Below are 13,177 nucleotides of genomic sequence, written 5' to 3'. Positions count from 1 at the left end.
GAAAGTGGTTGTGCTCTGGAATCATTTGTCTCATGGAAGTGTGCTGTGAGAAGGTCGGGAACCATGGCAGAGTTGTGTTACTCGGGCTGGGACGCAGCTCTGCCCCAGAGACTCATGAGGCATCTCAGACTCCTCAAGCACCGCGGTGCAGATGGCCGGTATAAACCAAAACCAGAAACTGGGCGGCATTCCTTGTGGTCTTGGTCTTTGCTGTGAACATTTTGGACAGTGGTCAGCAAGCTGTCACAGGCACCCTGCACAGCAGCTTAGTGAGCAGGGCGCTGGACTGGGACTCCTGAGCCCTGGAGCCCCTGCCCAGTTTTGCCACCGGCCTGCTGGATGACCATGCCAAGTCACTGCTTTCTGTGCCTCAGTTTCCCCCACTACAAAAGGAGGATAATGATCTTGCCCTCTTTTGAGCTCTACTGATGACCTGCTGGTGTCAGAGGCAGGTATTTATTATGACACTCTAGGCCCCTGAGGGAGAAATGAGCAGTGCAGCCTTCCTTCCCCAGTCCACCCATGTTATGAAATATGGCCGACAACCGACCCCAGGGTGGCTGACAGAACGTTTCTGCCGACTGAGAAAGGCCACGGACGTCACCCTGATCATTGTCCTTGGCCGCCTGTCCCCAGCGGCTTCACAACCCCAGCTAGCCCTGAAGGAGCCTCTGAACAACAAGACACTGGATGCAGCTCCCTGCTGGTCTCCTGCCCCACCATCTCCGGCACCCTCCCTCAGCTTTCACCAGGACGCGCACGCTTGCCTCCTCACCTGTGGCAAACTCCACCTGCGACTCCTGTCGGAAGACACCGCTGGTCAGCGAGAAACCGTTCCTGGCGCCACTGCTCTGACGTGCGAAGGACCAATAGATCGGAGCAACGACAGCGACCAGGACTCTCATCAGCGGCCCTGTGAGATGCCGGGGAAGGGCACGAGGGTCAGCCCCACCTCAGTCGGTGCTCGGCTGAGGAATATCTGTGCGCCCTGGAATCGTAGCCAGCTCCCGCCCAGGGCAGCCATTCCACAGGCCTTAGCAATTAAACGTGGCCAAAGGTCTCTATTGCCTGAGGCAGCAGAGTCAGAGCGATGGTCCTGCTGCAGCACGGCACGCCCAGCTCCATTTGCCCCAGGGTGGCGCTAACCCTCTTCCGCTCTCACAGTCGCTCTGAGAGGGAGTCGGGCTGATGGAGCGCTCAGGACTCCTGCCTGCAGCCCGGTGCTCTAGGGCACAGGCGTATGGCCAGGCTCTCAGCCGCGCTGAGCACCTGCAGGGCTCACTAACCTCCTCTGGGGGGGCTCAGCGCTTCCCAGACTGAGGCAAGATGCCTCTGCGCTGGACCAAGCACTCCCACAAACCAGCCCCCAGGTCCCTTCTGTGCACCCCTGAAAGGAGCTGCCCCGACTGTTCCCAAGGAACCTACCCAGACAGCCACACGCTGAGATCCCCAGGCCGGAAGGGACCATTGTGCCCATGGCATCTAACCCAGACCGGAGCCTGCCCCGAAAGAACCCCGAGAGCAGATCTTTCAGAGGAAAATCCAGGCTTGATTTAAAAACGGGCCCCGATGGAGAATCCACCAGCAGCCTTGGGAAACGGGTCCAGGGGTTAGTCACGCTGTCAATTTACACCGTACTTCCAGCCCCAATTTGTCTGGCTTCAACTTCCGGCCCTTGGCTCGTGAGATACGTTCCCCTGCTAGACTGAGAAGCCCACTATAGATTTCCCCATGTAGGTACTTCCAGAGTATCATCACGTCACCCTGGCCCCTGTCTTGGGTGAGATACATCGACGGAGCTCCTGGAGTCGCTCTGTTGGGCAGGTTTCTAATCCTTCCCTCATTCTCATGGCTCTTTCTTGACCCCTCTCCACCGGATCACATCACAGAACTGCGGGCTCCCAAGCCAGATGGCAGCAGCGTGTGCCCGGTGCCCAGTACAGGGGGAGGTAGAGAAAGGCCCACAGGGTTTGGAGTGGCGAGCTGGCACTCAGGAACACCAGCCCGGCTCCTCAATTCAAGCAAACTCACCTTGCGCCTCATCCTCCAGCCTCCTTCCTCAGCTCCTGGCAGCATTCTGCAGTCTGGACTGCACCCACTCACCCTGCTGGGCAGGTGAGCCAGGCCCAGCCCTGCCCCACGCAAGCTTTGGCTGCCAAAGGCCAGAGGGGCCTTGAGAACCACACCCCACTAAGGGCCTGGCAGCTAGTCGCCGTTAGATTGGCGTACCATAGGGACACTGCAGGGCCTTGCGTTGTCCCGAGTGGGAGGGAACGGACAGGACTCAAGTAGTGAATATAAAGTGGGGATAGGTCGGTCCTGTGGCTCTTCCAGGCTCTCCAGCTGCCAGACTGGACACACCTTGTGCTGGTGGAGTGTCTCCCTAAATCTTAGCCAGGATTACATAGTCAGGGGATGGACAGCTGCCTACATAGGTGCACAAATGGGAACCGCAACATTTATTCACTGCATCCCACCAGAGCTGGTAGACATGCCACACAGCTATGTTACTCCATGCCACTCACACGACAGGCAGGGATGCTGAGCAGGGCGCATAGTCTAGTACAAGGGGGAGGACGGCTGCAGGAGTATTTCTGCCCGTTGTTCACCCAGATTTACATCCAGCTTCTTGCGCCTGTTGCACGGCAGTCTGACCAGGTTCTAGGTACACTGGACACAAGACATATTCCCCGGGGTGTCACCTACCGACAGCTGGCGGGATGTTCCCAATATTGCTCCGGATAGCAGCCGTGCCAGACTGGGGCTCCTCCGTCACGCTGGCGTTCAGAGAGGCAACGCCAAATTCCTGGTTGTTAATGATGCCGATCAGACTGCCCCAGCCTCTGACGGGCTCTCCTGATGGGAAGGGGGACAGGGTGGAACGAGGTAGGAGACGCACACTAGCCCTCCAAGCTGGTGGGCAAAGTCCACTTTGCGAGCAAGGTGTTAATCCCCATTTCCCCTCCAGCACCACTTCATTTCTGGGGCCCCGTCCCCACCATGGGCAGTTTGCACAGGAGCCTTCTGTCCTTTGCTACAACATGCTGCTGCACCATCTGCCAGGCCCCGATCAGGCCAGTGTTAATTTGTCTCTCTTGCAGCAGGAGTCCTCAACTCTCAGGGCAGCTGGGGTTCTCAGCTCCACAGGACCCAGCTGGATTGCAGCGATGCAGGCCACCCCCTCGCACCCACAATGGCACGCACAGCACAGCCATCCTTGTGCACACCTACAAGCCAGCATGCACAGCTGCAGTCTGTTCTCCGGGTGGCACCTGACCATCTCTAGCCTGGGTTTCTCACTGTTGTGTTTCATTTGCTCATCCTGTAAAGCTGGGGGCAGGGGGGACCTTTTCTGGGTCAGAGGCCACCAACCCACAGATAACCAGTCAGTGGCCACACAAGTGAGAAGCAAAAAGCCTCACCGGGGTGGTCCCCGACTGAAAAACAAACAGAAAAAAGACACTCTCCGCAGCGGGCCAGATGCTGCGGGGGTGGCGGGAAGGAGCCATGAGCTGCTGGGGCTGGATCCAGGCAAGCCAAGGACCGGAAGTTCCCCACCCCTGCTGTAAAGGACCTGGGCAATGCCAAAGCAACCCAATTACTGCTAATCAGACAGATACACTGAGAACTGCAGCACATGTCCTCTGCCCAATAGCATGACTGTCTCATCTGGCTCGTAGATCTGTTCAGGGAAGAAACGCAGAAGCCAGCATGCCTTGGCATTTAGCAGGGCTCCTGAGGCAACAGAATCAAATCACTCGGGCTAGAGTCAGGAAAACTGAAATGCCACAGACCAGCCTGTTGACGGGGGAGGAGCTGGACATGAAAGACTTCATTGCAGCTTGTGGCACAGGCATTCAAATGCAGCCACAAGACGCCCTCAGCTCTGTGCCAGGGCTATTAGCTTGCAAAGAAGCAGCGGGTGGAGGCCGCATTGGACTCTGCCGGGCTCTCCTGAGGGAAGGGGGACAGGGTGGAACGAGGTAGGAGATGCAGGGAGAAGGGGCAGGATACAGAATGAGCCACGTGCGTGGTCAGACGTCCCATCTCTTGGTGTCATTCCACAGCAGAGCACAAGGGGAAAAAGAATCAATGAAATTAAAAGGCAACAGGATTTAAAAGACCAATAGGGTAGCTCAGCTTGACACAGCCTGGCATTAACCCGTGCAACTCAGCGCTGTGGGAGGAATATATTAGCTATTTATGGGAATAAACGTAACGCCTGCGTTACATCAGACGGGGGAATCAGGGTAAGGGCTGGAGGAGAAGCATAGCTATAAGCCTTATGCTTCAGGAGGCAGCAGGCAGGCGGAACCAGGCATTTCCTCCCCACCCTGCTGCTTTATTGTGTTTGCCTGGAGGGAGGGCTGCAAACACTCCTTCCTCCTTACGCATCCAAGTCTGGCTGCTGCTGGCGATAAGGGACCAGCCTCCATGGTCTCACTGTCCCAGGCTGGGAAACAAGGTCCATGTTATTAGCATCCAGGAACTCACGGGAGCCCTCTGGGGCCCGGGGCATGGCATACGCATTTGCAAATGCTACACACACATTACGTCTTCTTGCTGACTGAAATCCCGCTGCAAATGCCCAGACAGGCCAAGAGAAGCCAGGCGGGGGAGCTCCCAGCTCTGCAGGGTCCCTCACTTCCTTCAGGCTGGAGCCTGCCCGCAGCACACACAGGGGAGCAGCGTTTCTCAGGGCCATTCTTCGTGCCTGGGCACAGACAGGGTGGGCACAGCTCCTCTGCCTCATCCTCCCCCACTCAGGCCTTGCCGCCAGACTGAGGGGGCTGGTGGATGCAGGAGCAGGGGGGCTGGTTATAGCAGGAAAAACAGCACCTGGACCAACTGCCCCAGCTTGCCCAGTGCTCACCCATGAGGGCTGGAGTAGGGGAGGATGAGATGGGGAAGGGAGCAGAGTGAGACGGATCACTCAGCAGATGGACAGACAGACCTATGTCCTCGGCTGTTACTGCAAAACAAGCCACTCAGACACACTGTCTACGCACCCTGGGGACAGAGTCCTGTGCCCTTTTCCTGGTTTAACTCTTGCACCCCCAGCTCCAAGCGATGGCCCTGCTCGGCTTTAATTGCCCCCCAACCACCACCACCCAGAGCTCACAGCCAAGACAGCTCTCTTTGCTCACACACCCTTGTCCTGCCCCCAGGCTTGCAGAGGGGGAGCAGATACTAACAGGCTCCCCTGGAAGCCACACGGCTTTCCCAGGGCGCTGCGGTGAGTCCAGACCACGGGAGACGTACCTCGCACCGTCAGCACAGCCTGGACGACGGAGGAGCCCATCAGATTTCGTGCAACGCACTTATACCGCCCCGCGTCCATGTCCTCTGCGGCGCTGATCAGCAGCGTGCCGTTGGCTAGGCTGCGGACTCGGTAGTTCTCCTGCAGCGGTTTCTCTCCCCGGGTCCACTCCACCACAGGGTCTGGCTCTCCAGTCGCCTGGCAGTGCAGCATCGCCCTCTCCCCTGCACTCACAGCCACATCTTGAGGGGTCACACTGAACGCAGGGGCACCTACAACACAAGGGGGAGGCCCCCAGGCAGTGCAGCGCCCAAAGCCTGGCAGAGTCTGGGTGTGGTCGATGGAGGTTAGACCAGAACGGCGGCTCTGACAGCCGGCTCCGAACTGCCTGAGTTCAGCAGGGGTGGCGTGGCTCCCGGGGGCTTCCCAGTCAGTCCTGAGGGGGGTCCCTCAGATGGAACCTGGACTCGCCCACATATTCACACTGCAGTTCTGGGCTGGGCAAGTCCGAGGGGCTTTATGGATCTGCCTCTCGCTCAGCTTGTTCTTTTGGGGTTACCAGACGGCACTGCCATTTTTGTTTCTTCTCAGTCCCTGCTCACCTCCCGAGGACAGTTAGGGTCAGGAAGCTCAAGGCCAGAAGGGACACTCCTTCATCCACTCCGACCTCCTGCATTTCCCACGCCCCAGCCCCACCCAGCACCCGCACACTGAGCCCAACGCCTGGAATCGCACCACAGCACATGAGGCCACAGCAGACTGTTAAGCGCCAACGTTCCAGACCTCCGGGAGTGTCAGGCAGCTGAGCAAGCAGGACACACCCGGTTTGGCCATTTCCTCTGCAAATCAACACCCTCGCAAGCACAAGGACCTTGGCTGTGAGACTAACATGCCAGCCACACCTGGAGGCAACCTGTGTGGACGGACACTCACTCTGCAGGGCGAGGGTGACCTCCTTCTCCACCACGCCCACCTTGTTCTCTGCCACGCACTTGTAATGCCCCGCGTCAGCGTGCTGGGAGGAAGGAAAGCAGATGCATTACCACCCTGCTCAAACCTCTGACGAGCATCACATCCAGCCAACTGCTGGCCAACAAGCCATGGTCCATCTGGCCCCTGCTGCTGTCAAGACAGAGCCATGCAGAGCCAGAGATAGAGCCTCTTCAGGTTCCCCTCGAGGGACAGACGCTGGGGAGCTTCTGTTCTGAGGGTGGGGAGTGACTGAGGAATTTCTTTAGACCCCAGGAACAACAGGAGTGGCTGGCCCGCCGAAGAAACCAGCACAAGGTACTTAGCGGGAGAAGTTCCTTCTTACACACGCCTCCGTTGGGTGAACAAGTCCACTGCGGTGACCCCGCTTGCCCCCAAGCAGCTTCACCAGCCCGCTCCCCTCCAATCCAGCGGCGGGACTCAAAGGAGGCGAGAAAACGTGGCAGAAAAACCTGAGGCCCTTTCTCGTGCCCCCACCCACAATCCCTGTCCCCAGGGCCAGCAGTGGGGTCGTGACTCACCACCGTCCCATAGATGGCCAGCGAGCCGTTCTGGAGCTGGTGCAGGCGAGGGCTGCTCAGCACTGGGAGCCCATTTTTATTCCAGTGGATGGCTGGGGGCGGGTCGCTGTGGGCTTCGCAGTTCAGGAGGGCGGTGCCCCCAAGGGGCTCCACCTGGTAGGCACTGACTTCACCCCGGAGCACCGGAGCCCCTGGGGAAGGAGACCGAGCTAGAGACAAGCATCTCGGTTGGCCTGGGCCTTCGGGACATGCCCCCGGCTGCCAGGCCAGGCTCTGGTCTCCGTGATGCTGGTGTGAGGGGCTGCTGACCACAGAGGGGCTACACGAGGCCGCTTCGCCCAGCAAGCTGGGCCCTGCCACGGTACCTTTCACAGAGACGAATGCGACGGCCTGGACGCTGCCCACCCTGTTCTCAGCCACACAGGCGTAGAAGCCGCTATCCTCCGTGGTGACGGCCTCCCTCTGCAGCGTACTCTGCCCGTCCCGCTCCCAGATGCCTGCTGCCAAAGGGAAGCCACACGGGAGGGTTTTGTGGGCAGAGAGTTGAGACAGATCCCCAGGCATCGCTGCTCAGCCCCAGCAGCAGCCATCATCTGCAGCCTGTGGGGACTGAGAGGTGGCTGGGGAAGGGTCTGGAAGGCCCCAGCCCACACTCTGGAGTCCAGCGGTCCCTCATGTTTCTGGCAGAAAGCAAGTGCCGCGCACCTGGGCCAACCTCCACGGCCGAGCGGGCCCAGAGGCAAAATCGCCACCCTTTTCGCAGATCCAGGAGCCCACCGGGGGAGGAAAATACCAGCAGGTCTCTCCCCACCACCTCCTGCTGAATGAGCTCAGAGGGTGCTTGGAATACGCACAACTGCAGTCTCAACCTGCCTGGCTGTGCAGCGGGTATTCTGGGCCCTGTCACAGGCGGGGAGACTGACGCCCAGAGATGCCATGTGACTCAGCCAGAATCACAATCCGGAATAAAACTCGGTGGCCTGGATTTCCCGCTCTAACCACTCCGCAGCTGCTCCCCAAGACATCTCTAAGAGATGTCAGTGCAGCCCCGATCCCTCTCCTATTGTTTGCCTGCTCTTACCCCTCCCCGGCCCGCTCCCCCGCTCTCCTTCTCTGCTTCTGTTGTCCCCCCATCCTGGCAGGGTTTGCCCAGCTCACCCCTGACTGGTTGGTTGTTGGCCGTCCAGCTGATGCGGGGCGCTGGGTTTCCCTCAGCGGCACAGCTGAGCACCAGCCTCTCGCCCTGGTTCAGCGTTCGGTCCCTTGGCAGCTCTGTGAAGGTGGGAGGGGAGTGGACGGCGAGCCGGAGCTGCAGCCTGGCTTTGCCGGCAGAGTTTTCTGCAGTGCAGGTGTACATCCCGGCGTCCCCACCCTGCCAGGGACGGTTAGAGAGAGTCAGTGAGACAGGTGCTGCACCCGGCCAGTCAACCGAGCCTACAGGGTTTTGGGTGTTTTCCCACTGCAGCCAATGGGCTGATCCTCCACTCTGAGCTGGCCCTAGTGAACCCCTCAGGTGTCCCACAGTTCCCAGCCCCCCGAGATTTCCCTGGGGGTACATGTGTACCTCAGAGGCCCAGCCTGCCTGAGTGTCGGCAGCCAGGCAGAGCTCTGCTGAGCTCCTCCTTGACTGGGGTTTGTGCACAGATGAAAACCAAGCACTGAATCAAAGGCTAATTTTCTCTCGTCAAGGTCTGTGGTACGAATGTCCCCCTCTCCCCTCCACCACATGCAGCCCCAGGAGGCTCCCCCCATGCCAAAGAAGACTGGGCAGAAGCCTCAGAGGCCATGGACTCTTGTCCTGAAACCAGTCAGTGGGTCACCATCAAGCAGGGCCAGGCTTTCCACCCCTCTCTCCTGCAGCCTTCCCTGCCCCTGCTGACCCTGAGAGCACAAGAGCCACTGGGCATGTTGTCGGTCAGCCCAGGGGACACAGGAAAGCCACTTCTTCTGAGGGTCTCTTCTCCAGATGCTCCCTCTACTACTACGTTAGTCTCAGGTCTGGGAGAACGCAATGGGACAAGTTGGAAAGCACGTTCTCCCCGCAGGGGCTTACCTGGGAGTCCTTCACCGCCAGCTCCCCAGACGGCAGCACCACGAATTTCTCCTCCCTCCCTGGCACTGGGACCCCGTCTTTGGACCAGGTGACTCTGGGCTCAGGGACTCCCCGAGCTGCACAAGGCAGGAGAACTTGCGAGCCCTGCAGGACAGACAGCTCCGGCCGGCTGGCCTCAATGACTGGCGGCACTGGAAGAAAAACAGAGAGTGGGAGGCAAAGGGTCCCCCCTCTTATTTCAGGGGCTCTGTGATGTTAGTGGATTTTAAGACAAACATACCAAACATCACAGAGGGAGCCGAGTTAGTCTGTATCTTAAAAAACAACACGTCGTCCTGGGGCACCTTACGGACTAACAGATAGTTTGGAGCATAAGCTTTCGTGGGCAAAGACCTGCTTATGCTCCAAAATATCTGTTAGTCTATAAGGTACCCCAGGACTTGTTGTTTTTCATGCCAAACATTATTGCACCAAATCTTGTGCCAAGTGAGGTGCCTTTTGAAAGCTGGTCATTGGCTGAATCCATGTGTGCCGCTCAGAGACTTGTATTATTGTTGTAGGTGGCGTAATGAGTACCGGCTCTGTGCTTGTATTTGAAATGTTAGTTTCTGGGAGACCACAATAGGAGGTGTGGCAACCCATGGTGAGAGGGCTCCTCGTCAAGACAAGCAGTACCTGGGAGACAAAGGGCCTTATTAGATTCCAGCCAACCGCTGAGGAATCTGGCTGTAAGGGGTAACCCCGCAGAGATGCAATGGCAGATTGCCTAAAAGAGATTTGGAAAGGCGGCCTGCCCATGTGACAAGCTCCATCTCAGATGTGCTTCCACACATGGCAAACGATGGAATTCCCTCCACATGGGCAAAGGTAAAAAGACAGCCCTGAGGTTCCTCCAGCTCTGTCTTCATTCCAGCTCATCCCTTCAGGGGTCCTGCTTTGGGCAGGGGGCTGGACCCGACAACTTCCTGAGGTCACTTCCAGCCCTAAGATTCTGTGATCCTAGGATTCGGGAGCATCTTGGCTAGGAGCTGAGTGCAGAAGGACTGATGACCTGTCCTAACATAGGATGCATTCCAAAGACTTTTAAGATAGCAGCCTGCTCCACCTCCGCTGCCAGCTTGCATCAAGTACTTTGTGACCGATGTATATAGTTTGATTCCATTAACCACTTAACTCCCATCTTTCCCTTTATTGATAAACCTTTAGATTTTAAAGGATTGGCACTGTGTGCTCTTTTGGGTAAGATCTGAGTTATACATTGACCTGGAAATGTGGATGATATCAGGAAAAACTATTTCCCCAAGAGGGTGGTGAAGCACTGGAATGCGTTACCTAGACAGGTGGTGGAATCTCCATCCCTAGAGGTTTTTAAGTCCCGGCTGGACAAAGTTCTGGCCAGGAGGATTTAGTTGGGGTTGGTCCTGCTTTGGGCAGGGGGTTGGACTCAATGACCTCCTGAGGTCCCTTCTGGCCCTAGGAGTCTATGATTCTGGTCCATTGGGAATGGAAGAACCTATCTGGATTTGGTGAGATTGGTTTACATAACCTCTCATTTGCGTAAGGATGGATACTAGTTGTGGCACAAGCAAAGCTGGCATGTGCGAGGGAATTGCTTGTGTGACTTCTTGCTGGCCAGCTTGGCAACACAAGCGCGCTGTGTGGCTGGTTTGGTGTGCCTTATAGCGGAGGACCCCCAGTCTTGGCCTGTAGTACGTAGCCTTGTTTTAAGCAATTTGTCCTGGTTTGGCCCTCTCAGCTGTGCCTGGAATAACCTCCACTGTTACAGGCTCCTCTCCCACACCTGCTTCCGAGAGCATGCCAGGCGTTAGCCAGCTTTGACTGAGCTGTTTGCCGAAGAGTCCCGCAGTGAGATGCCAGCCCAGCCCCCGGTGAAGGAAGAGGATGGACATCCGCCCAGCCTAGCCATTCTGCATGGTGCGCCTCTGTTATACTCTGACCCAGCATGCTGCCAAGCCCTTCCCATCCTCCCCTGCTCTCTTGCACGGTGCACAGAGATGAGGGCAGCACAAGAGAGGATGGGGCGCAAACCAGAGCATCAGATCCAAACGCCACCTGGCTGGGGCAGAGTTTGCACCCAGATCCAGGCTCCGCATTTCCAGCCAGCCCCTGGGTGCTCCCTCAAACCCAGAATGAACACCCTGGGTGTTGGGGGGAAAGTGTGATCTGCAGCTCAGCCCATCTCTAGTGACAGCAAACTGCGACACCTGCCTCCCAGGAGCTGGCTTAGAGACAGAGTAACCCAGCCACCGTGCTCTGAGCACAGGTCCCTCTCCAGCCCTGGGGAACCAGGAGGGTGACCAAGCTCTGCTGCTGGGTGTGACGGAAGGAGCAGGCTCATGAGGTTGCTGCTGCCTGCCCTACATCTCACACCAAGCTGGGCGACACTGAGTCCCAGCCCCCTAAGATGGTTTTATTATCCTCGCCCCCTCCCCAGATCAGTGGGACACACACGCTATGGGGTATCTCCCGGCTCTCTGTGTTTCACATGCGGCCCTGGCTTTGCACCAAGGCGTGGGTGCCCTCGCACACTCCTACCTTGCACAATCAGCCTGGTCTTCCCCAGTGCTGTGCCTGAAGGGTTCTGAGCAACACACAGATAAATCCCAGCGTCCTCCACAGAGGCCCGGGACAGATGCAGATGCCCATTGGGGAGCACCTTGAAACCGGCACCTGCCACCAAGAAGCAAAGATCAGAGAGAGAAGGGACGTGGTGGAACTGAAGCGGGATGGCTGGCAGCCAACTGACCTTAATGCCCGTCTGACAGACTAGACTACGCACAGCAACCATGTCTTCCACACACGTCACGTGCAGCCTGTGCTGAGGCAGCCCACAATGGCTTGGCTCAGGGGTGCCCAACACATGGCCCAAGGGCAAGAATCCAGCCCATGGAGCCTTTTCATCCGGCCAGCGGAGCTGGCAGTGGCGCCATTTTGATAGCCGGCTGTGGGGTGTGGAGTCAGCAACCAGCAAGTCCCGAGCAGCCTGGGGCTCTTTAAGGAGCCATTTGTGGCTCCGAACGCTGCTGCCTGATTTCCCCTCCAGCTCTCTGCCCTGCCACGCTGAAAGGATGGAACTCAATTTAATTGGTTTAATGCCTGGCAGGGCAGTGGGAGGGACCTGGCTGTTAAATGAACTAAATTGAGTCTCGTTAGTTCAGCATGGCAGGGCAGAGAGCTGCCTGTGCTGTACGTGGGGGGAGCAGGAGGGCTGGGGGGAGCTGCGCAGCCATGCCGAGGAGGGGGGCAGGGGCAGCTCAGTGAAAGAGCAGCAGCAGTGCACTGAGGTAGGTTAATCCTGGGTTTGGGGCTGAGAGGGGTTAAGCCTGGGGCTGGGGGAGCAGGTTTGGGACTATTTTCTGTTCAGCCCCTGGAACATGTAAAAATTGCCGTGCGGCCCCCGCTGGGAGAAGGTTGGGCCACTCCAGCTTAGCTCCACAAGTGAAGAACCCCTGGAGCTCCGAGACAGCAGACGAAGGCAGACTCCAGAGGGCGCTTAGCAAGGACACCAGGGCCGAGGGGTGCCAGCTGCCCCCATTTCCAGCTCGGCTGGCTGACGGGGCCCCCGCTGGCCTCTGACACCGCGCTGCAGGGCACCAAGCAGAGGGCCTCCCAGTGCTGCAGCCGTGAATGGGAACCGGGGGGTTAGGGCAGCAGGACAGGGGATGGGGAAGGCCTTCAGGCCCTTTGCTGTCCAGGTCACTTCCACTCCGGCAGAGCCTGGTGTGGCAGCGCTAAGCCCCAGCAGCATCGCGGGCCCCTCCCAAGTGAGGGCAGGGGAGGCTGCTGCAGATCCCGCGTGCCAGTTCTGGGCTCGGCTGCACCCTCGCTCACCGGCTGGTATGTGGATCCCTTCCTTCTGCCACGTGATCACCGGGCGGGGGATCCCGGAGGCCTCGCAGGGCAAGACCACAGCAGCGTTGACCCTCACCTGCACCAAGCTGGGGAGGGGCTTCACCACAGGGGACTCTGCAAGCAAGAGGGGAACAGTGCCTGAGCCTCCTCCTCCTCCAGCCAGGGTGCATTTCACAAGGTCTCCTGCACAGGGTGCGACCCAGCTGCTCTCCCAGCCTCCAGCTGGCCATGGTTAGTACCCCCAGACCGGCTCCTCCATGGCCCTGCCAGCTGGTGTGCTCTCTCACAACCATCCCCCCTCCCCACTCGTGGGGGCTGGCGTCTTCCTCCCCCAGCCTGCAGCCTGTACCTTGCACGGTCAGTAGGACGTGCTTGTGTGCCACGCCGGCAGGGTTCCTGGCCGTGCAGGTGTAGCGCCCGGCATGAACTGGCAGAGCACGGCTGATCTCCAAAGCCCCTAGGAACAGGAACAGTCAGCCG

At 58.5% G+C, this 13,177-nt stretch overlaps 1 protein-coding gene across 1 annotated transcript in view; it reads right to left on the bottom strand.

Moving 5' to 3' along the window:
- The window catches only part of HMCN2 (hemicentin 2), a 129,673-nt gene that overhangs the window by 10,636 nt on the left and 105,860 nt on the right, over positions 1-13,177 (bottom strand). Inside the window, exons 78-88 of the mRNA XM_075015857.1 lie at positions 13,047-13,154; positions 12,677-12,811; positions 11,381-11,515; positions 8,825-9,015; positions 7,930-8,143; positions 7,137-7,271; positions 6,772-6,962; positions 6,194-6,275; positions 5,263-5,532; positions 2,707-2,856; positions 776-913 (exon numbers count right to left, since the gene is read on the bottom strand). Coding sequence (XP_074871958.1) covers positions 776-913; positions 2,707-2,856; positions 5,263-5,532; positions 6,194-6,275; positions 6,772-6,962; positions 7,137-7,271; positions 7,930-8,143; positions 8,825-9,015; positions 11,381-11,515; positions 12,677-12,811; positions 13,047-13,154 — 1,749 coding nt within the window. The remainder of the gene's footprint in view (positions 1-775; positions 914-2,706; positions 2,857-5,262; positions 5,533-6,193; positions 6,276-6,771; positions 6,963-7,136; positions 7,272-7,929; positions 8,144-8,824; positions 9,016-11,380; positions 11,516-12,676; positions 12,812-13,046; positions 13,155-13,177) is intronic.

This window comes from Carettochelys insculpta, chromosome 21 (genome assembly GCF_033958435.1).
Source record: "Carettochelys insculpta isolate YL-2023 chromosome 21, ASM3395843v1, whole genome shotgun sequence".
NCBI classification, from domain to species: domain Eukaryota; kingdom Metazoa; phylum Chordata; order Testudines; family Carettochelyidae; genus Carettochelys; species Carettochelys insculpta.
This window is presented reverse-complemented; position numbering and strand designations above follow the sequence as displayed.